Source organism: Sciurus vulgaris, assembly GCF_902686455.1.
Source record: "Sciurus vulgaris genome assembly, chromosome: 9".
Taxonomy (NCBI): Eukaryota; Metazoa; Chordata; class Mammalia; order Rodentia; family Sciuridae; genus Sciurus; species Sciurus vulgaris.
Window position 1 is genome coordinate 113,205,617 of NC_136469.1, and position 20,753 is coordinate 113,226,369.

Consider the following 20,753-nt stretch of genomic DNA (forward strand, 5'->3'; position numbering starts at 1 on the left):
CGGTCTGAACCCTCAGTAGATGGAAAAGTGGAGACAGAGATAAAGAGGAGAAAGAACAAAGACTTGGACCTCAAAAAACCCAGGCACTCCTCAATGCACCAAGGCAGTCAGATGATAAACAGAGTGGTTCGTGTTTTTTAAACTTTGTGGGGCTTGGCATCACCTGGCCCCGTTCACCTTGCCAAGCTTGACTCTTGCATCTCTGGTCATTGATTCGATCGCATCTCTCGGCCTCCCAAGCTTTTTTCATTTTCTCCTACGTAATAAACCCTGTTCTGCCCTTGAGCCTGAGTTCTGACCTGCAATTTGGCAGTTTCTTCAACTCTTATCCCGTCTCATTCCTTCTCATCCTCAGATCTCTCCTAAACACCATTTCCTCAGCAGTTCTTAAGCAACCAATCACCAAGCCCTGTCTATCCTAGGTCACAAATATTTTGTGATCTGTAGTCTTTTCTATTCTTTATTCCCACCTTCCCAGGTCAAGCCTTCATTATCACTTGCCTGAACTGGTAAGAAATATCCCAACCGATCTATCTCCCTGTCTATTCTCTTTTCTCTACAATCTTTTAATTACCACCACAGTCTTATTTCTGAATCACAGTTCTGACACTGTCTTTCCCTTGCTTAAAATCTTTTGGTGCTTTCCAAGTGTTTCCCAGGGGCATGGCTCAACAAGACCTTCTCAAAGTGGCTGTAGGTAAATCTATCCTAAATAAATGATCTAAAATTTGGGAAAAGTTAAACACACCGTGTAGTCGTTTTGCTTTGGTATGATGAAATATCTGAGATGGGCAAACTTTATAAAGAAAGTTTTATTTAGCTCACAGTTTTGGAGGCTTATAGTCCAAACAGCATGGGTGGGCACTGGTGAGGCCCTTTTGACAGCACCATCTCATGGTAGAGAGCAGCAGTGGGGGTGAGTATGGAAGAGATCAAGTCTCCAAACAGGAAGCCAGAAACAGACTGGGGTCCCACAGTCACTTCTGGAGACCCGCCCCCAATTGAACTAAGGACCTCCTACTTGGCCTCGTTTCTTTTCTTTTCCTTTTATCTTTTATCTTTTTCTTTTTCCTTTTTTTTTTTTTTTTTTCTTTTGGTACCTGGGATTGAACCCAGAGGCACTTAACCACTGAGTCTCATCCCCAGCCTTTTTTATTTTTTATTTTGAGACAGGGTCTCACTCAGTTGCTCAGGGTCTTGCCAAGTTGCTAACACTCAGCCTTCTGCCTCAGCCTCCCGAGCCACTGGGATTACAGGCAAGTGCCACTGCACCTGACTTGGCCTCACTTCTTAAAAGTTCTGACACTTCCCAATACTACCACCCTGAGGTCTAAACCTCCAATGCACTGGTAGAGAGATTTGCTTACACCACAGCACACAGTAATGCTCATGTGTATTAGTTTTCTATTACGCTGTAACAACTTGCCACAAACTTGGTGCTTAAAACATTGAAAACATTATCTCAGAATTATGGCAGGTCAGAAGTCTGGAATGAGTTCTTGCTGTGCTAAAATCAGTGTTCAACAGACCGCTTTTCTTCCAGAGGCTCTTGGGGACAATCTGCTTCTTTGCCATGTCAGGTTATAATTGAGAATAGGAGAGATAATAAGGAATTCGCTTCTAGAAGTCGCTCATATTGTTTGTTCATTGTTCCTTTTCTCTATTTGCAAAGCCAGTAAAGGACTTGGTTGAGTCCTTCTCATGACACCATCTCTCTGGTTCTCTGTTTTGCTTCCTTCTTTCACTGAAAATTATCCTCGTGGTTACATTGGACCTACCTGCATAATCCAGGATAATCTCCCCATCTCAGAGTCATTTGATCTACCATCTTAATTCTTCATTGCCAGGTAAATTAACACACTCCTAGATTGTGAGGATTAGGAAATGGCCATCTTTGAAGGTACATTTTATTGAAAGTAGAAAAGGAGCTGAGATATACAGGAAGTGAATTAAATCAAAAAGTTTAGAGTAAAGAACAAAAGTCCCTAGTCTCTCCTAAATTATAATCTGTCACGGTCAAAAGCAGTGTGGCCTCAGCAAACCTGGTTCCACTTGGAGCCATAGTACCAAGGGTTGAATCTCAGCTCCACTTACTACCTAGTTGGACATTGAGGATGTAGGTCACTTATACCCACTTTCCTAAGCCACACATTCTCCCTCTGACAAAGAACAACAATACCTGCCTGCCTTTCTCAAAGAATTATTGTGAAGATCACAAGATTGGCTATGACAGCCAATGCAAATGCAAATCATATTGCTTTATTATATGTAGGAGAAAATAAATGGTGAATAGTTGAATGAGTGATTCAGCTTGCTGATGACCTCTTTTTAGTCAGAGACTAAATGTAGGACAAGTTCATTTATCTTATTTTAATGAAAGCCAATATGGGAATGATCTCATTTTTAGGGTTTATATACAACATAACCAACATATGTGGCATCACCATTAGAAGAAGTTCTCTTCCCTTTTTGATTGCTGACCCTCAGACTTCATGCAAGACAAAACCTTTCCCCACCATTTGAGATTTGGCTTAAAATGTACCTTGTCTAGCAGAGTTACCACTGAGACTCAGGTTTACATGATGTTAATGTTAATGTTTAAGAGCATGTTTTAGAAAGTGAGTTGAGAAAAGAGGGTACAAGGGGGAAAATACTTGTACAAGAGAAGCCCTTTGTCAGAGCTAACCATGATGCCAGCCCAAGTCAAAGAAAAGTCTAATAGAGAACATTAGATCAAACTAAAGGAAGAGTTTTCCAACAACAACAAAAAGCATATTTTAATGTGAACTAAGGGGAGAATGGGAAAATGAGTTTGTCTTGTTTTGCTTTGCTTTTTCCTTTAAACAATAATTTGAGGTGCTTTGTTATCTACACAGCAAAAGAGATGAATAATTATGTCAATTAGAGGTGTCACTCAAAATTCTGGAAGGCTATAAAAGGGGTCCTTCCTTATTTCCTCCAGCTTTCCACCCCGAAACTTTTGGATCTCCTTTTAACCTGATAGATAGCTGCAATATGGACTTGAAGATAAAAATAGAAAGTACAAATGGCAAAACCTCTAAACTACATTTAAACAACAATCTGACTTGAAAGAACATTGGAGTAGATCATAAGGATTTTTTTTTAACTTCTCCCTGGTATCAAATATCTCCTAATCCGCTCTTGCTATGATCAAAATAGTCATCACGAACACCATAATGAAAAAAATCCACATGAAAAACCGGTCTATGACTTTCGCAACCTTCTTCCATTCACTCCCCTTGGAGTGGGTGGCCCTGTGATCTTTGAGGCACTTGGCTATGTACTCGATATTTCTCGTCAGTGCTTCATACCGTGCACAGTGACTGTCAGTGTCCTGTGGGTTCTCACCCTGGCACCCCAGGTCATTTTTAAAGAGTTTGTTTATTTCCTTCTTTCTGGAAAGGTCTTTGTTCCTGGCTGTTTTCAGGTTCGACTCTGGGAGTTTGCCATACACCTTCATGAGGTGGTCCCGCTCCCTGCTGTGGCGAGGGCTGAGGCAGCTCTCCCCTACGTCATAGACAAACAAGATCCGGGACATGTACTTCAGGATGACCACCCTGGCCCAGTGAGGCACTGGCCGGGCCTCAGCCCCGCAGAAGTGGATATTCATCACCATTATGGTCAAGGCCGTGGAGGCTGTGATCAAGGCCATGGTGGCGATGTAGTATTTTCCTGGAATTAAAACAACAACAGGGGAGTCAGCTCTAACACAGTCCTTGGATTTGCTTAAAGAGAAAGAAACCAGCACCTTTTCTTAGGAACTGGTCTACCCTGTGGTCACTAGGGCAGACTTCTGAATCAGACATCTTGAGTTCAAATCCCAGCTTTGTCACCTACTGAACTTGTAACCTAAAGTAAGATAAAGAGTGCTGCCAAGCTTCAGATTCCTGCTCTGGGAAATGAGTATAAGAACAGTATCATGAAGGTGGGTATGGTGGCGCACACCTGTAATCCCAGTGACTCAGGAGGCTGAAGCAGGAGGATCACGAGTTCAAAGCCAGTCTCAGCAGTAGCAAGGCACTAAGCAAGTCAGTGAGACCTTGTCTCTAAATAAAATACAAAATAGGGCTGGGGATGTGGCTCGGTGGTCGAGTGGCCCTGAGTTCAATCCTCAGTACCAAAAAAACAAAAATAAAGAGTAGTATCACGAAAATATGGGGAAGCTTAACTGAAATGACACATGTAACGCTTTTCAGCACTTTTTTTGATTCCAAGTTAAAAATGTATGCAAAAGTGTGCCAAAATCATGATGTGAAAGACTCTCAACAAACAAGTGGTTAATGAACTTGACCAGGTCTCAGGCTTGTCTTTAAACTTCACTAATATGGAGGAGAATTACTACTGGGTAAGAAAAGAGCACCATGTCACTCTATCTTTAAAATGGGAGTATTTAAAGCAAATACACATGAAAAAGGGAAATGAAGGAAGGAAGCAATAAAGATAAGAATGTAAGTTCAAGAAATATAGAACATAGAACTATGAAGATGAACAAAACAAAGGAAAGCTTTTGAAAAGAGTAATAAACCTGGGCACTGGTGGCGTAGGCCTCTAGTTCCAACTACTTCAGAGGCTGAGCTAGGAGGATTGCTTGAACCCAGAGGTTGGGGCTAGCCTGGGCAACATAGCCAGGTCCCACCTCAGAGGAGAAAATGATAAAAGAGAAGAATAAAAGAATAATAAAACTGATAAACCTTTGATATGCCCACTCACAGGGTAAATAGAAAGTAAGGAAGAGAGAATACAAAAGAATAGAAATTTAGAAAAAATAAAATCATAATAGAAACATCTTTATGGTAATGTATTTGATAATCTAGATGAATTTCTAGGAAATATTAGATGTCAAAATTAGTGCAAGAAGAAAGAACACTTGAATAGAAATGGGAGTTAATTATACTTCTTCACCCCATATGGAAAAAAACTCTAGGCCCAAAATAATTTATTAATGAGTTTTATCAAGCTTTCAAGGAACAAAAGTTCATATCTTGTGTAAATTGTTCCAGAAATTGAAAAGGAGGGATAACTTTGTTCTGTGAAGTCGATTTAACCTGGATCTTTAAAGTGATGAGAAAAGAAATATAACGGTTATTTCACTTAAAGACATATTTGAGAAGTTCTATATAAATATTAACTAACTGAATCTCATAGTGTCTTCAAATGCTAATCTATCATGGCAAGGGAGAGTTTGGTCCAGAAATACAAAGAAGTTCAACATCAGAAAACCTATTGATGTAATTCACTGTAATAATGTGTGAAAGAGAAAACTCATGTGATTGTCTCAACAGATGAAGATAAAGCATTTGACAATGTTTATTATCCATTTATTAATTGTTTAAAATTCAGTTTAATTTAAAAGGGGGGGGGTCGATTTTGTAAGATAAATACCACGTAACAGAAACACGCACCAAATGTTACACGTAATGCAGAAAACTTAAACATGTTTCTGTAAAATTGGGAGGACATTTCCTAGGTGCTACTAATAATAAATTGTGATTGTTAGTATTCTCAAGATCTGTGTACACACTTCCTGAAAAAAAAAAAAAAATCCATGCCATAATAGAAACAGAGCAAGTGGTGCTTGCAAAATCCTGAGAGTCATCTCTCTTTAGAAATCGTGCCAACTAGGTGTTAAATGTCAAGGCTAAAGAAGAGAGAGACCTGCCAATGGATCCACTTCAAACAGAGTTATGATTGGATGCCATTACTGTAAATCATTTCTTCCTCAGGAGTGGTAATAAAAATGCCAATGTCTCTCTTCCGTTTCATTACTGGAGAGGAAAACTTTATGTGTTTATTTCTCAAAAAGATGTGCGTGTGTAGGCATTGCTAGAAGAGAAATGAAAAGGGAGAAATCTCCAGAGAACTCAAGATAGTGATGTCTGAACATTCAGTAACTGGATTCCATAGAGAGGAAAAGGTCATTCAGCATCCCTTTGAACTAAGGGACTCTAAGTCCCTTGGAGTTCTGAAATTTCTCCTCATTGCTTATTTTAAAGAACTAAAAGTTAGGTCTAGCTTTTCATTCTCGTAAGCATTTATCCCAACAGCAAGTTGCTGAGATGGAGGTATTGGCTCTGAAGGACAACCCCGGTGGAGGAAGTGGGTGCTAACAGTGACAGGAGAGATCTCAGACCAAGGTAGGTGAGGAGCAGGGAGATGGGGGTGATCACCTCACCCTATATTCCACCTTTGGAAAAACATTTCATAATTGCAGATTTTTGAAAATATGGTCTGACCTTAAATTCCCAAATCTTGGTCAAAATTGTTAAACCAAACTCCTTCAGTGTAGTTCTTCCATTGCGCTTATACCTAGTAAATATGGAGAACCCATTAAGGGTGGATGTCAGGCTTAGAACTCCAGCTCATCTTTCTATCATGTTTGTCACTCTTCCCAGAAGAAAAGTCCTCATAATGTAAAAAGATAATAAAAGGCACTTTAATTCAGTACTTGCCATATGCCAGGTTCTGTGCCAAGCAATTTCTCAGGAGGTAGCAATTATACAAATTTTGCAGATGATGAAGCAGAGACTAAGAGATGAAGTAACTTGCCCAGGGTTGATCTAAGAGTCAGTGGTGAAGTCAGCAATCAAATGCAGTCTTCTTTGACTTCAAAATCTGAGCCTAACCTTCTGAGTCAGAGGTTTTCTGACTTGAACAGAAAGTGCATCAGAATCACCTGGAAGCCTTGTTTCAAAGATTGCCAGGCCTCACCTCCAGAATTTCTAATTCAGTAAGTCTAGCATGGATCCTGAGAATTTGCATAATGTAAGTTCCCAGGTGATGTTGAGGTGGTGTGTCCAGGGACCACCACTCTGAGAACCACTGCTCTAAACTATAATGCATCTTCTCGTACTGTGTGTAAACCCAGAGACAAAAAGACTAGTTTTGTTCTAACAGCCTTATCTAAGATAGCAATTGTGGGCACCCAGTGAACTATGCAACACATAGAGACTTCAGTTGGCCCATTTGTTATAATTTAATGGCAGACATGTCCTCCAGTCATTACTAAGCGAGGTTCAAAGTGTAAGACACTTGAACTCACCTATCAGAGGGACGTTTTCTGAGGCTGGCATGATCTCTGCCACCATTAGCTGAAACACAGTCATGGCCAACAGGATGGTCACTCCCAGGGAGACCTTCTCCCCCGAGGCTGCTGGGAGATAGAAACTCAAGGGAGCTAGGAAAGATATGAGGACACAAGGGATGAGGAGGTTGACTATATAGAATGAGGACCTCCTCTTCAGAAGGAGGGTGAAGGTGACATCTGGGTAAGGCTCCGAGCAGCAGCCGTAGGAGATCACATTCTTCACAGCAGGCATGCCACGGACCTGCCATTCCACATCTTCGATGAAGTCAGAGAGATCCCCACTGTCCAGGGCGTTGAATATGTCCACCTGATTGCCGTTGTAGGTCCAGGAACCAAAAGTCAGGTTGCACTGCTGGTTATCAAAGGGGAAGTAGGTGACATCCACCACACAGGAACTTTTGGTGATGGCTGGTGCGTCCCAGGTGATGAGCCCATCATACCGCAGGACCACATTGGTGTTTACAGGCTCTGAAGACTCATCATCAGCCCTGGAGGTCAGATGAGAACAATGACAGTCTCTTCCTAAGAGAACTCAACTGCTTTACCCAAGATATTTCACTGCCTTACCCAAGATATTTCACTGCCTTGTGCCCGTCACATCAGTGTCTTTGGCAATGGATCACCTTCTACCTGATAGCCTGGCTTGAGAGTCTGGAAACACCTTTAATGTGCCCTTCTCCCCATCTCCCCATCAGGGCCAGGTTCTCTGGCATTCTTCCTTTAAAGCATCTCTGTTCTGTGTGCCTTCCATCTATTCCCAGGGCTACTCCCTTTGTCCAGGTCAATGATTTGTGTGTGTGTGTGTGTGTGTGTGTGTGTGTGTGTGTGATGCTGCGAACTGAACCCAGGGCCTTGTGCATGCAAGGCAAGCACTTTACCAACTGAGCTATATCCCCAGCCCCAGGTCAATGATTTGAACATATAGACAAAAGGTAAGCCTGTTGAGACTAAAATTTGCTTACCTGATTTTGTTCATGTAGGTACCAGAACATTAAAAATAGCTTTTTGTTGCTGTTGTGAGAATTGTATATTTGAATTTGGAAAACACAGAGAAAAACAGTCATCCATAATCTTAGAGATTATTCTGGTTATATCATCTTTTGCCTCACCAACATCTAAGCCTTACATTTTGGGGTACAGAAATTCTATTTCCCTTTAGGAAATTACTCTTTCTCCACTGCCATTACAAGGCAGAGGAACTGTCTGCATGAGCTCATGGGTACAGAACTGGCTTCTCTAACATGGGGCACTAGGGTTACTTGACTTAGGGTTTGCCTGGAGCTTGCAAGGAAGCATTTCAGTGAGAGTTGGTCACTGCCTTGGCCAATCAAACAAACCAGAGGAGAGAACCAGTGTTCTGTTTGTTTTCCAGGGAAAATTGTTAGAACTTACAGAATGCCCTAAGAAATCATCTAAACCAATTTGTATTCTGAAGGGTGAACTGGAGTAATAAGGCACCAGTTATGTTCTTGAATGTTATGTTGCTTGGAAGGACTATGGAAGATTCCTCTGGTCACTCAGAGTGGTGAATGGACAGCAGGCTTGGGGCTAAGATTCAATAGATGGTGGCCCTTGGGTGAACTCTGTTGCAGGAGCAATACTAAAATCCAGGCTGCCATCTACCAGTCTTGCTTCCTTAAAGGACATTTGTGCCCAGTAGAAGGCTCTACCCCCGGGAGCATCCCATCCCAAACTGCCTCTCATTCACACTGTTCTGAACCACAGAGGAACCTCTCTCAAACCACAGAAACTTGGTTTTCCAGAAGAAAGAAAGAAAGACAGAGAGAAAGAAAATTATTCCCTGCACAACAGGTGGGAAAACTGAGTTTGAATTGTGATAGAAATCCCTGGTTCCTTCTCCTAGTGTAGCCTGTGGACCAGCAGCACCAACACTGTTTGGAGCTTGAAGAAAGAAAGAACACAGGCCCACCCAGTGATCTGAATCTGTATTTTGACAAGATTTCTAGGTGATTCGTGTGCACTTTATAGTTGAGGAACATAATCTGTACCTACCTCTTTTCCCAAGGTCCCTTGCTCCAAGAGTAGTAAAGAGTCAACTGTCCTATGATCTGATTTATCTTTTCCTCTACAGAGTCCAATATCCATGGTCCAGTTTCTTGATGGCCATTCCAATTTCATTTTAGTAGTATCATTGTTATTGCTATATTATCATGAACAGTGAGTGCCACTGTTACATAAATTGTATCCCCAGAATATTAATATTTTGAAGTCCTAATCCCCCCCTCCACATCTCAGAATGGGACCTTATTTAATATTGGGATCATTATAATCCCATCACTATAAGGAACCAATAAAAAATGTGGAAAGAGAAAAAAAGATTAGGATCATTGTTAGTATAGTTAGTTAAGATGAGGTCATGCTGGAGTAGGGTGGGCATCCAAGCCAAAATCACTGGTCTCTTTATAAAATGGGAATTTTAGGCACAGGCAGCAGAAGGAGAGCTTGATGTGAAGATGAAGGCAGAGTTCAGGGTACTGCTTCTACAATTGCTGAAGATGCCAGGAAACCCTCAGAAGCCAGAGGACAGGCATGAACATGCTGCTCCTCACAGTCCTCAGAGGGTGCTAATTCTTGATTTCACATTTCCAGCCTCCAGAACTGTGAGAGCATGAATTTCTGTTCTCTAGGTTACCCAATGTGTGCTATTTTGTTACAGCTGCTGTAGGAAACTAATGCAGCTTCTAATTTCTCACCTGAAAAAGGAGACTATAGATGAAATTTGATGGTTTCCTTCCATCTTTAAGCTTCTATGACCTATTATTTTACTATTTGAGATTTCACAACCATTATTTAAAGGCCTAAGAACATGGACTAATCCTTAACTTCATACATGTTTTGAACATTCCTTTTTCATTATGCTTTTGTTCTATTAGACCAACAGGTTCATTCCAGGAAAACCTGGACTTGTACTTACTTGTTATACAGGACAATGTCTGGCCTCCACACCAGGTCACTGGGAATCCTGATGGAATCCAGCCCATCATACTGGTCTCGATCCCACGTGAGATACGCATCGTGCCATATTTGGCGAATCCATAGATAGGCCGTCAGAATTTGATTTCTTTCATCCTACACAGTTTATCCAAATGTCACTTTATCTGGTAGACACTTCAACCAAATGCATTTCATCTTGAGGACGCTGGCTCTTTACATTAATAAGTGAGATTTTCGATCAAAAAGTGATAACTTTTTAATTCTATCCTCTTGATTGACTACCAAGGTCATTTTTTTCTCTTGATTTAGTGTTCAGAGTGCAAAGTGGATAAACACTTAAGTCTTTGGATTTTTGCATGGATCCACTACTTGATTTCCACTGAAAAGGGATCAACTAATAGAGCAAGGAAAAAGTATCTGCCAAGCATAGAGGAAAAAATCCTTTGAGTCTTATGCCTTTGTGTAATAAAACACATACGTGTACTAAAGCTATGTCATCTTAAAACATCAGCTTACTTTTGTTAAAAGTTAAAATTAAATTCATGTAACATCAAAATCATCTTAACCATTTTAGGAGTGTACAATTCAGTGGCTTCCAGCACATTCTCAAGGTTGTGCAACCCTCACCACTATCTAATTCAAGAACATTCTCATTGCCACCCCCAAGATGCCCCATAACCACTGAGCAGTCTCCTACTTCCTCTCCCCAGCTTCTGGCAACCTCTCTGCATGGATTTACCTACTTTACAAATGTGGTGTAAGTGGAATCATACAATATGGGACCCCACCTTTCTTTATAGTATCTAAGACTGCTAAGGTTCATGGCCAGAGCCGTAAGTCACATTAATGAACATGAGGTAACGTTTGGTGAGATTGTTTTGCAGAAAACTTCCCCCCTCTTTCATTCTCTTCTCCTGCCAGCTTGTACACAGGACTCTGCTTCATTCCCTCTCAAGTTCCCCCTAAGACTTTCTCTTCAGGAAGCATGCTCTCTTTCATTCTGAGACTCCTTCCAAATATCACATCTCTATGTTACTCACCATATCTTTAATCTGAGAAAGTGTAATCTGCAGGGTGACGTTCAGAACTTTATCTGTGTCTTCTACTGGACGAAGAGCATTGGAATAATTTTCAAAAAGGTCATTAAACAACTTCTGAGCATATTTTCCATCTGCCGTTTCTACAGCTGCTCAGAAAGAGAAAACAGTGTCAACATTCAGGGTGCTGTGTGTACTCAAGACAAAGACTATCAGGCTGAGGTCGAAAATGGGGGATGGCCCAACATTGCCTAGGGAGAAGTTTCAGGTGGATGGATGGGTTGTTTTTCTGGCATGTTCTACCCAGATCAGCACCAGGCAGTGGGGAGCTCAACACTTCCTGCAGTTAGATCAGTTCTCCCGTCTTTCCTGCCCTACCCCACTTCCCACCAAAGAATGACCCCAGAAGAACATAGATGGTTATATACCACCAACCTCTTACCTCTCAGTCTAGAAGCAGCAAAATAAATCCAGCAAAAGGAGAAGCAGGAATGGAGCCAGACCATCATTTTGCTGATCTTCTAAAAAGTCCCAGCCTGGCAGCGTGGCCTTTCTCTTCCCTCTGTGAATGGAAAGGGACTGGGCACAAAGAACCTGCACTGCGCCAGTCTCACCTGGCAGATGGAGAGCCCCAGCTTGCATTGCATGTAGGTCCAATATCTTGACACAGACCCACCAGCCCTCCCTTCTGGTAATTGGAGACTGGCAGCTCCAGTCGCCGAGATGCTGGGAGCTCAGGGTGTGTTAGGCAGTGCTGTTTTGAGAAAGCCACCCCAGTGGAGGGTCCCTAGTCAACTGCAGCAGGAACTCCACCCAGACCAAAGAAAAGAATTGAAGCCGGAACCAAGGGCACACCTGACCCCGCAGAATGAGAGTACAGAAAAGAGAATGGAACGTTCCACACCTGCAGCAAGCAGATTCTGCCCGAGCGCAGGGTCTCAGGGGAGCTCAGCAGATGCAGTCACGGAGCAGTCATCCAGAGAGGCTCCATGTGCTTCTAGAAGCATTTGAAGCGGGAAGGTGAAACAGCTCCGTCATCTCCTGAACACACCGGCACTCTGGTTCTTCACCACCTCTGCCTCTGAGCACCTCTTCAGTTGTCCCACTGGGCTTGGATTTCACATAGTAAATGCGTGTGAGTATTTGTGTAAAGGGGGTGTTGCATGGGAGAATAGCCACCTCCCTGAAAAAGTAGAAACACTGAAAATTGGATTTGGAGTTGAACAGCTGGGTGTGACCGCCAGCCCAAACCCTCAGGAGCACCATCATTTGGATGAATTACCTAGACTCTGAGCATTCCCAAACTACAAACTAGGGGAAATGATATTCTGTCTCCCCCAGAGCTACCAATATACTGTGTAAGAAGGCACGTTGTAAATTGGAAAGCATTATGTAGATGCTAATGTTTTGCACTTCTGATGTGCTTTGTAGATCCAGAATTTCTACATTTACCAATCACCAAGGGTTGGTGGGCTCTTTAAATTGGAAAAAAAAAAAAAAAAAAAAAAAAGATGATTCAAGGGCTAACCAAATCAGCATGAGAACTATTCCTCACAAGCGATGATGTTACTGAGCATGCATCCCTTTGCATTTGAATACTACTTTGTATAATTTCACAAGCATTTCTCATATGTGATCTAATTTTGCTCCCACTAAAGAATGTTGATTTCCAATTGCTAATGAAGTCTGGGCACTCGTGTCTGTCCCTCCTCTTGCCTGGGGAAACTGCCTTGGAAACCAAATTAAGATAATTTGGTTGCCTGGAATCAGAGCGAGGAAATTGGATAGCTCTATTTCATCGGGTTACAGACATCTGATGAGTCACCCGTTCCTCTTCAGGAACAGATCCTCCGCGCAAAAGGGTCACCCAAGCCGTCAGCTAAGTGTGTTTCTTAATTGCCTGTCCCCTTATGTTCATTGTGAAGGCTGTTTTCCTCTTTCGCCAGTCTGACTCACTCATCCAATGACCCACATCCTGGGGCCCAGGCTCCTGCTTCCTCCAACCTCCCACTCTGATCTCCAAAGCTGAATGTGCTTTTGGAATTGGTTTAACACCTTGTTCTCCCAGGAGCAAACTGAGATCCAGGGATGCACAGTCTCTAGTGGCAGATGGCGGTGACAGGCTCAAGGTCTCCTGTCCCAATCTATGTGCTCCCAACACAGACATACCTCTCCTCCTCAGTCTCTTTCCTCAAAGTGGCATGGGAAGCCAGGGAGCTGGTGACTTCCTTGCAGGCTGACACAACACCCAGGGCAGCCCCTGGTCATAGGTGCTCGGCGAATGCTCTGCTGGCTGCTGTGGTTGCTGTTAAAAAGCTGCCTCTAAGGTCAGGGTTCCTGGTGGTCTTCCATTACATCTGGTTAATTCCGTGCATTGGGTTGGTTACTTACAAGTTTGTTTTGTTTTTGATAATGATGAAAATTGATGGTCACCTCTCAATGTTAACACAAACCAAATTAAACAAATGCTTTCTTTGCCTTTTGAGGCCAATATGCTAATGAATAGAAAGCAAACTCCTCTCAAATTCATTCTAAAAATGACTGCTGGATGTCTTTGCCAGAGCCTGTTCATCCTCCAACCCAAACTCTATCTCTCCAGCAGCTTCAAAACAAATCCCCCCGCCTCCAAAAAACCCTGCAATATAGTGGTCCCAAAGCTTCCAGAACACTACATGGAAGAGGAAATGAGGGAATGATTCCACTATTGGGGGTTTAATAAGGCCAAAAAATGGGCAGATTGCCTTAAACTGTTGTTCTTAAATATGGGTTCTGACAACAAAAGTAATTATAACAAACTTTAGCTATCCAGAAATTTGGATCCTCCTAAGTACACTCCATTTCCTGAAAGCCCCAGTAACTTAGGATTAATTTAGGATCAGTCATATCTCTCGACGTATGAATTCAGAGGCGCAGAGTGCTCGACGCCCTTGGTTTGGGAGTCCGTGGATCTCATGCCGGCAGCTACTGCTCCTGGACCCATGAGCAGCTTCTCACCATAGCTTATGTGATGTCAACGCCCAAAGGAGAACACTGTGGCCTGAAAAAAGAGACCCACAGTCCAGAGAATTTCTAGATAGCATAATGTGTTAGTCAGCTTTTCCTCACCCTCACTGTGACCAAAGTATCAGACCAGAACAACTTAGAAGAGGAAAAGTTGATTTGGGGTTCACGGTTTCAGAGGTTCAGTCCATGGTAGACCAACTCCATGGCTCTGGGCCTGAGGTGAGGCTGAGCATCATGGCAGGACAGCAGTACAGAGGAAAGCAGCTCAGAGCAGCCAAGAGGCAGAGAGAAAGGGAGAGAGGGTCAGGGAGGGAGAGAGAGAAGCCAGGGACAAAATATATAGTCCTCGAGGCACACCCCAGTGACCTGCTTTCTCTCGCCACACCGCACTTGCCTGCAGTTACCACCTAGCAAATGGATTAATCCATTGATTAGGTTATAGCTCTCATAATCTACTAATTTCATCTCCTACATTAACATGGGAGCTTTCGGAGGGACACCTCATATCCAAACCATACCACCTAAAATTCCTTCAACCTCTGCACCTTTTGAGAAGCAGAAATCTCTCATCTCAAGTTCATAGACATAAAGTGCTCCAAACATTTCAGGGCTAATGGGAGTCAAATCTTTCCAGACAGACCCACTTTGAGGCACTTGTCTACTCTCAAAATATAATATCAGGACATGAAGTATATTCCATAAGACCGTACCTATTTTTAAATACAGTTTTTACTACATAAGCAATATATGTCCATTGTAGAAAAACTAGAAAGTACAGAAAAGCACAATGAATAAAAGGTCACTCAGAATCCAACCTAACAGAGATAAACAGGTTGATACTGGGGCTGTGTGTTTTTGTCGTTGTTGTTCTTGTTGTTGTTTTTTGTTCTTTTGTTTTTTGTTTTTGTTTTTTGCAGTGCTGAGGATTGAACCCAGGGCCTTGTGCTTGCGAGGCAAGCATTCTACCAGCTGAGAGGGGCTGTGGATTTTTAAAAGTATATTTTAATTTTGTTTTTATCTTTATTTGGGGGAGAAGTGCTGGGGACCTTGAAAGTTTTCCCTTCCCTCTGCTCAGGGTCCTGGTCCCTCTCATGAACTCCTTATTGGCTGAAGCCGCCATGAACTTCTGAGCGCTGGAATGAAGTCTCCAGGAGGCACCCTGCTTCCATTCCAGGAGGATGGGCCTGCACTCCTATTCCTTGGAATAAAGTTCCTGTCTGACAAAGAATCCTAGTGAGCTCCAGTGCAGCCGAAGAGGGCAAATGGGAAGGACAGATAACTTCATTCTACCACGTGGATGTTTTCTAACAAAAATTACAAAAATCAAATATAATGTTTTGTAAAGGGTTTTCCCCCCATAAATGAATATGACATTAATATTTTATCCATTTCATTAAACATAGAATCAGAACATAGCTAATACCCAAAGAGCTCTTAGAGACCATCTATATAAGCTCACTCGTTTTACAGATGGAAAAACTGAGACCAGAGAGGTAAGGTGCTCTCCCAAGCAGGCCTGGTTACCCAGGATGGAATCCAATGTCTCGACTCTCAACAGAGTGCTCCCTCCACATTACCAGGGCAGCCAAGGGTAGGTGGGACCCCAGTTTGCCCCACAGGAGGGAGTGGATGGAAAAGGATGCTGATCTTGCACTGTGCCAGCAACCCTCAGCCTTTGGAGCCCAAGATCTTGTCAGATGAGGCTACTCTGGCTGCTCAGTGCTATGGCACCTGCTAACCCATGTGTCCCAACTCACTGAGTTCACAGGAGATGCCCTATCAGGCCTCAGCGCCCAAGATCCGTTTCACGGCTACTCCCTACATGTGCTGGATTCCTCGGACACACACACACACACACACACACACACACACACACACACACACACACACACAATTACCAATTTTCTTTAAAGTAGAGGTCTCCAAATTATTTCACCATGCACCAGAGTCTGGAATAGGGTTGACAGCTTAGATACAAAGTTATGCAAAAGTGCTACTCACTGAGGCAGCATACGCTCAACATTTTGGGTTTATGTCTGTCCTTGCTTTCAAGAAAAGCTGTTTAATATACAGTTTAAGAGCACAGAACTCTGTAGTCATTCTGCTTGGATTCCAGTCCAGCCCCACTACTTAACTAGCTGTGGAACTTTGAGTAGATTACTTAATCTCTCTATACCTCAGTTCCTTCATCCATAAAATGGGGATAATGAGTTCATCAATGTGAAACCCTACCATAAAAGTGCTAAATAAGTGATAAGGAAAAAGCGCATGTCACCTGTAGCCATAATTCCACTGTTTATTTCTCTCCCTTTCTCCCTCTCCCCGCTTCCCATGCTAACCCCTCTTCCTCTCTCTCTCTCTCTCTCTCTCTCTCTCTCTCTCTCTCTCTCTCTCTCTCTCCCTCCCTCCCTCCCTCCCCAACACCACCACAACCTACAACTTCTTGACAGGCCCAGGTAGAGGATATTTGTTTTATTTGACAAACAGCTTGTCCTGCAGGTGGGAGAATATCAGCCCTGCCATTTTCTTGTCTTTTTTTGTTTTTATTGCAATGGTAACATTATTGTCAATTCACAGTGGATTTACTTATTTACTTACTTATTTTTGCAGTAGTCTTTTTAATCCTGTTACTCTCTTTGTGAGAGTTATCCTGTCTAAATCTGTCACAGAAATTGGCAAACACTTTCTGTAAAGAACTAGATAGTAAATATTTTCAGCTTTGCAGGCCATATGGTGGCTGTAATAACCACCCTGCTGTTGGACTGTGAAAGTAGCCATGGTCAGGCAGATGAGTGAGCACAGCTGTGTTCCAATAAAACTTTATTTACAAAAATAGGTGGTGGACCATTGACCCCTTGGCGGATGCATAGGAGGGCTGACACCAAGTGAACTCAGCCGGTTAACTCACTCTGTCTTCCCCACGGGGTTTTATGCATAGAAGGAGACTTTCTAATGAAGAGCCAGAATACAAGGGGCCAGGAGAGCACCCAGCAGCCCTGTTTGAAGTCTAGAGGCTGGATGAGTCTCCTCCCTCCCACGTAGGTGACCATTAGAGTGTCATGGGCAAGGAATTAGAGTCCCCCCAAATGGGCGACACACCCTTGATGTTAGGAACGGTGGCTACAGCCAGGTCAGGGGCTGTGAGTGGTGAAGAGCCGGGAAGGGAGTCAGACCATGGAGCCTGCAGGGTGGGGCGCTAGCGTTTCACTCACAGGTGTAGAGTTCCAGAGCACTGCTTTGCTACTAGGATTGTGACCTCTGCCCCGCAACTGTACCCAAATCCATTTGGCTGGGGGAAATGCAGCTTATATCAGAACAAAAGGGATTCCGAAAGAGAAGGAGAGAAGGTCTCCAGGGAAAACAGAAACAGTGGCGCCACATCTAACTGTGCTATAGGCACCAAAAAGGATCTTAGCTTGTTATGGGGCTGAGTCCTCCTTTTCCCAGTGTCCCAGCAATGTTAGTGGTGTGCAGTGCACTATTCCTAGTGATACCAGCAAAGAAAGACTTGGTGCTTCTGAGCATCATGAAAGAAGAGTCCAACTCTTGAGTTGGCTTTTTTTTTTTTTTTTTTTTTTTGATACTGAGGATTGAACTCAGGGTTTCCTTAACACTGAGCCACATCCTGCATCCTTTTTATTTTTTATTTTGAGACAGGGCCTCGTTAAGTGCTTCGGTTCTCACTAAGTTGCTGAGGTTAACCTCAAACTTGCGATCCTCCTGCCTCAGCCTCCTGAGTTGCTGGAATTATAGGCATGCACTGCCCCAATGGGCTCTCTTGAGTTTTTCTAACTATGACTTAAAACAGATCAAACTCCAGGGCATCATCCCCGACTCTCCTCTTTCTCTGAAGTTCAGGGTTGGTTTCTTCTGAGGCTTTTCTCCTTGGCTTGTGCATGACTTTCTTCTCTTTGTGTCCTCACATGGTCTTCCATCTGTGGGTGTTTGTGTCCTAATCTCTTCTTATAAGGACACCAGGTGGATTGGATTAGGTCCCACCCCAAGGACCTCATTTAACCTTGATTACTTTTCCTTGAAGACCCCCATTTCAAAACACAGTCAGATTCCACAAAGGGGCAAGTTAGTCATGTTAAAGCACAAGTCTAGCCTTGCCAACCCCTGCTCAGCAACCTCCGGTGGATTCTCATCTTGCTCAGAGTGGAAGCCCAAATCCTCCACTCCAAGGGCCCGACAGGTCACCTCCCCTACTTCCCATCTCCAACACCCTCCCCTGGCCTGCTCCGTCCCACCATGCTGCCCCCCTTGCCGTTGCACCAACAGGCTCTGCCACTCCTGCTCAGGACTTTGGCTCTCTCTGTCCTCTGCCTGGGGCACCTGAGGCCACATCCTCATGGCTCCCTCTCTCTCCTCCCTCTTGGGCCAGCTCCTGGCCTCCTTGTCAGGCGGCCTTTCCTGATGATCCTGCTCTGAGCAGCTCTCCCCTCCTTTCTCTCCATTTCCCTCTTTGCTTTGTCCTCACACCGAGGACCAGCTGCCATGTGGACGTGCGTCATGCGGATGCACTTGGCTGTTCATTGTCTAAATCCCTACTAGTTCCAGGGGAGTGGACACTTGACCTTATTCCGTGCTGCCCAGAAATAAAGAGGAAATTTATTGGTTGCATAAATCATTAATGTCTACAATGAGAAAAGAAATGTAAGGAACTAAGAAGAGGAGGAAAGGCTAGTTTAAGACAAAGAATCGTGGATATATTTCCTATGATTTTTCTCAGATTTTTTAAAAAAAAAATTTAAGCACTCATGGCAAGGGAGCTGTGGAGAGCCTTCCTTTGTTGGTCTACTGTCAATGAATTTTAACCTATATCAAAGTCAAATTCCTTGAGAACGTGGACCCCAGACTTGACTTTTCTGTATTTAGCACATGTCTCATGTATAGTCCTGCCTAAAGAGGAGCAGCCCCCAAGGTCAATCAGCAGCGTCTGCCATGTTGCAGGAAGAGGCCTGGAGCCTGCTTCCCCGGGTCTCTGCTGGCCTAATGCAACAGAAAGAACATAAAGACCGAGGAGGAAGCCTGTGGCCCAGGTTCGATCCTGAGACCACCACTTATTAGTCATGTGATCACTAGTAATTTCTTAGAGTTTCATTTTTTTTTCATTTGTAAGAATAAGGGTTGTAATACTTACCCAAAGGGGTTATTTGGGGACTCAAGAGAAAACAGATATATCGCCAAGCACATTCTTGGCATATGGCAGGCTCTGAATAAAAGTTCCTACAATGCCCCTGCTAAACTACACAGCTCCAGCATTGGGAAGAGCCCCCTGGGTAAAGATACCCAGTAAGTTGCCAACAGAAGAGCCAAGTTCGTGAGCAGACGGGGGCAGGTGAGACTAGACCTGCGGTTTCTGGGTCAGGAGAATGGCTGATATACGATGCGGGGTATCCAGTGTGACCAGGTGAAGGATCCGGGGACTGCAGCAAGCTCTGACGTCTGTGTTGTCAGAGGGCACACTCTGCCCCTGAAGCCCCTAGGGGAATATGTTTGAAAGGCAGAAAACTTTATCCTGGGTGAGTCTCCTGGCTTCCTCTTGCTTCTGGGGTCTTTCCTTGCTGTGTGCTGGGAAGCCCTCTCTCGGGAACTTTCTAGCCTCCGTGTTGGGCCCCGGGTGTTCCAGAGTTTCTGATCCTTCGTCAGGCCACTGTGTCCTCACCCACCGTCGCCACTTCCTCTTTTCACAGCAGACTGCGTGGTTAGGATTGTGCGGTATTTCCCTGATGTGGGCAACCGTCTCCTCTCTGGTGAGGATGCAAGTGTTGGGCAAATGCCAAGTCTCGGGGAAGCAGCTGGGGACCCTCTTCTCTTGTTCACAGTTGCGCCCACTCTGAGTTTGTTAAGCATCATGAAGAGAAATAAGGAAACGCAGACAGAGCCGTGCTAACAAAACTGAGACCTGGGCTACTCTGGGGGCCAGTGACACCCAACACCTCCCACAGCTGTGAGCTCCTGAGAAGCAGCACATCCCTGGTCCTAGATTCGCACTCATTCCAACCATCCCCTGCCTGGCCCTGGCACGCAGGAACCAAAAGGATGCGTTAAAAAAGAAAAGGAGCAAGGAGGGGGTTTCTCACCACAGCAATGTCCTCCTACCCCGAATGCCTATGTCTCATTGGCTCAGGTCCACTTAGCAAAGTGGGCATGAGGGATGTCATCATGGGTTTTGTGTTGCTATAACAGAGTATCCAAGACTGAGTGATTTATAAAGAACAGATTTACTTTTTACAGTTCTGGAGGTTGGGAGGGCCTTTTGGCTTGTGTCATAACAGGGCAGGGGACATTGGGTGGCAAGACAGAGGGACTGTGTCAGCTCAAGTCGCTCTTCTTATAATCCCATCCTGCCCTCCAAAGTTATCCCAATGACCTCCCAAAGGCCCTGCTTCCAGATATCATTAACATGTGAATTTGGGATTAAGTTTCCACCACTCGGACTTTCAGGGAATACATTTAAACGCGAGCCTGTTGTGAGGCAGTAGCGAGCAAGGAGCAGAGAAATGCATGGCAAGTCACAAGCGATCTTGAGATTACTTCTGGGTCTTCTTTAAACTACGTTCAAAGTGGCTGAGAAAGCAAAGGGTGGTAGTTAATTTGTAGACAATGAACAGAAGCAAAGGAGCTAATGGGGAAATGTGTCAGAAGAA

General features: G+C 43.8%; 1 protein-coding gene and 1 long non-coding RNA gene across 4 annotated transcripts in view; one reads left to right on the forward strand and one right to left on the reverse strand.

Annotated features, from left to right (window-relative positions):
- LOC306669065 overlaps nt 1–20,753 on the forward strand; it is a 512,353-nt gene that overhangs the window by 208,693 nt on the left and 282,907 nt on the right. The window lies entirely within an intron of this gene.
- CHRNA9 (cholinergic receptor nicotinic alpha 9 subunit) lies at nt 1,565–12,408 on the reverse strand. Of its 3 annotated transcripts, none has more exons than XM_079154552.1 (6): nt 12,002–12,408; nt 11,540–11,659; nt 11,101–11,246; nt 10,041–10,195; nt 7,061–7,593; nt 1,565–3,693 (listed from the first exon to the last, which is right to left on the reverse strand). In XM_079154552.1, exons 2-6 carry the CDS (start codon nt 11,604–11,606, stop codon nt 3,152–3,154), a joined length of 1,443 nt encoding a protein of 480 aa, XP_079010678.1. In that variant the 5' UTR covers nt 11,607–11,659; nt 12,002–12,408; the 3' UTR covers nt 1,565–3,151. The 3 variants fall into 3 exon arrangements, with proteins under 3 accessions (XP_079010678.1, XP_079010679.1, XP_079010677.1); XM_079154553.1 differs by having other exon boundaries at nt 11,540–11,676; XM_079154551.1 differs by having other exon boundaries at nt 11,540–12,408.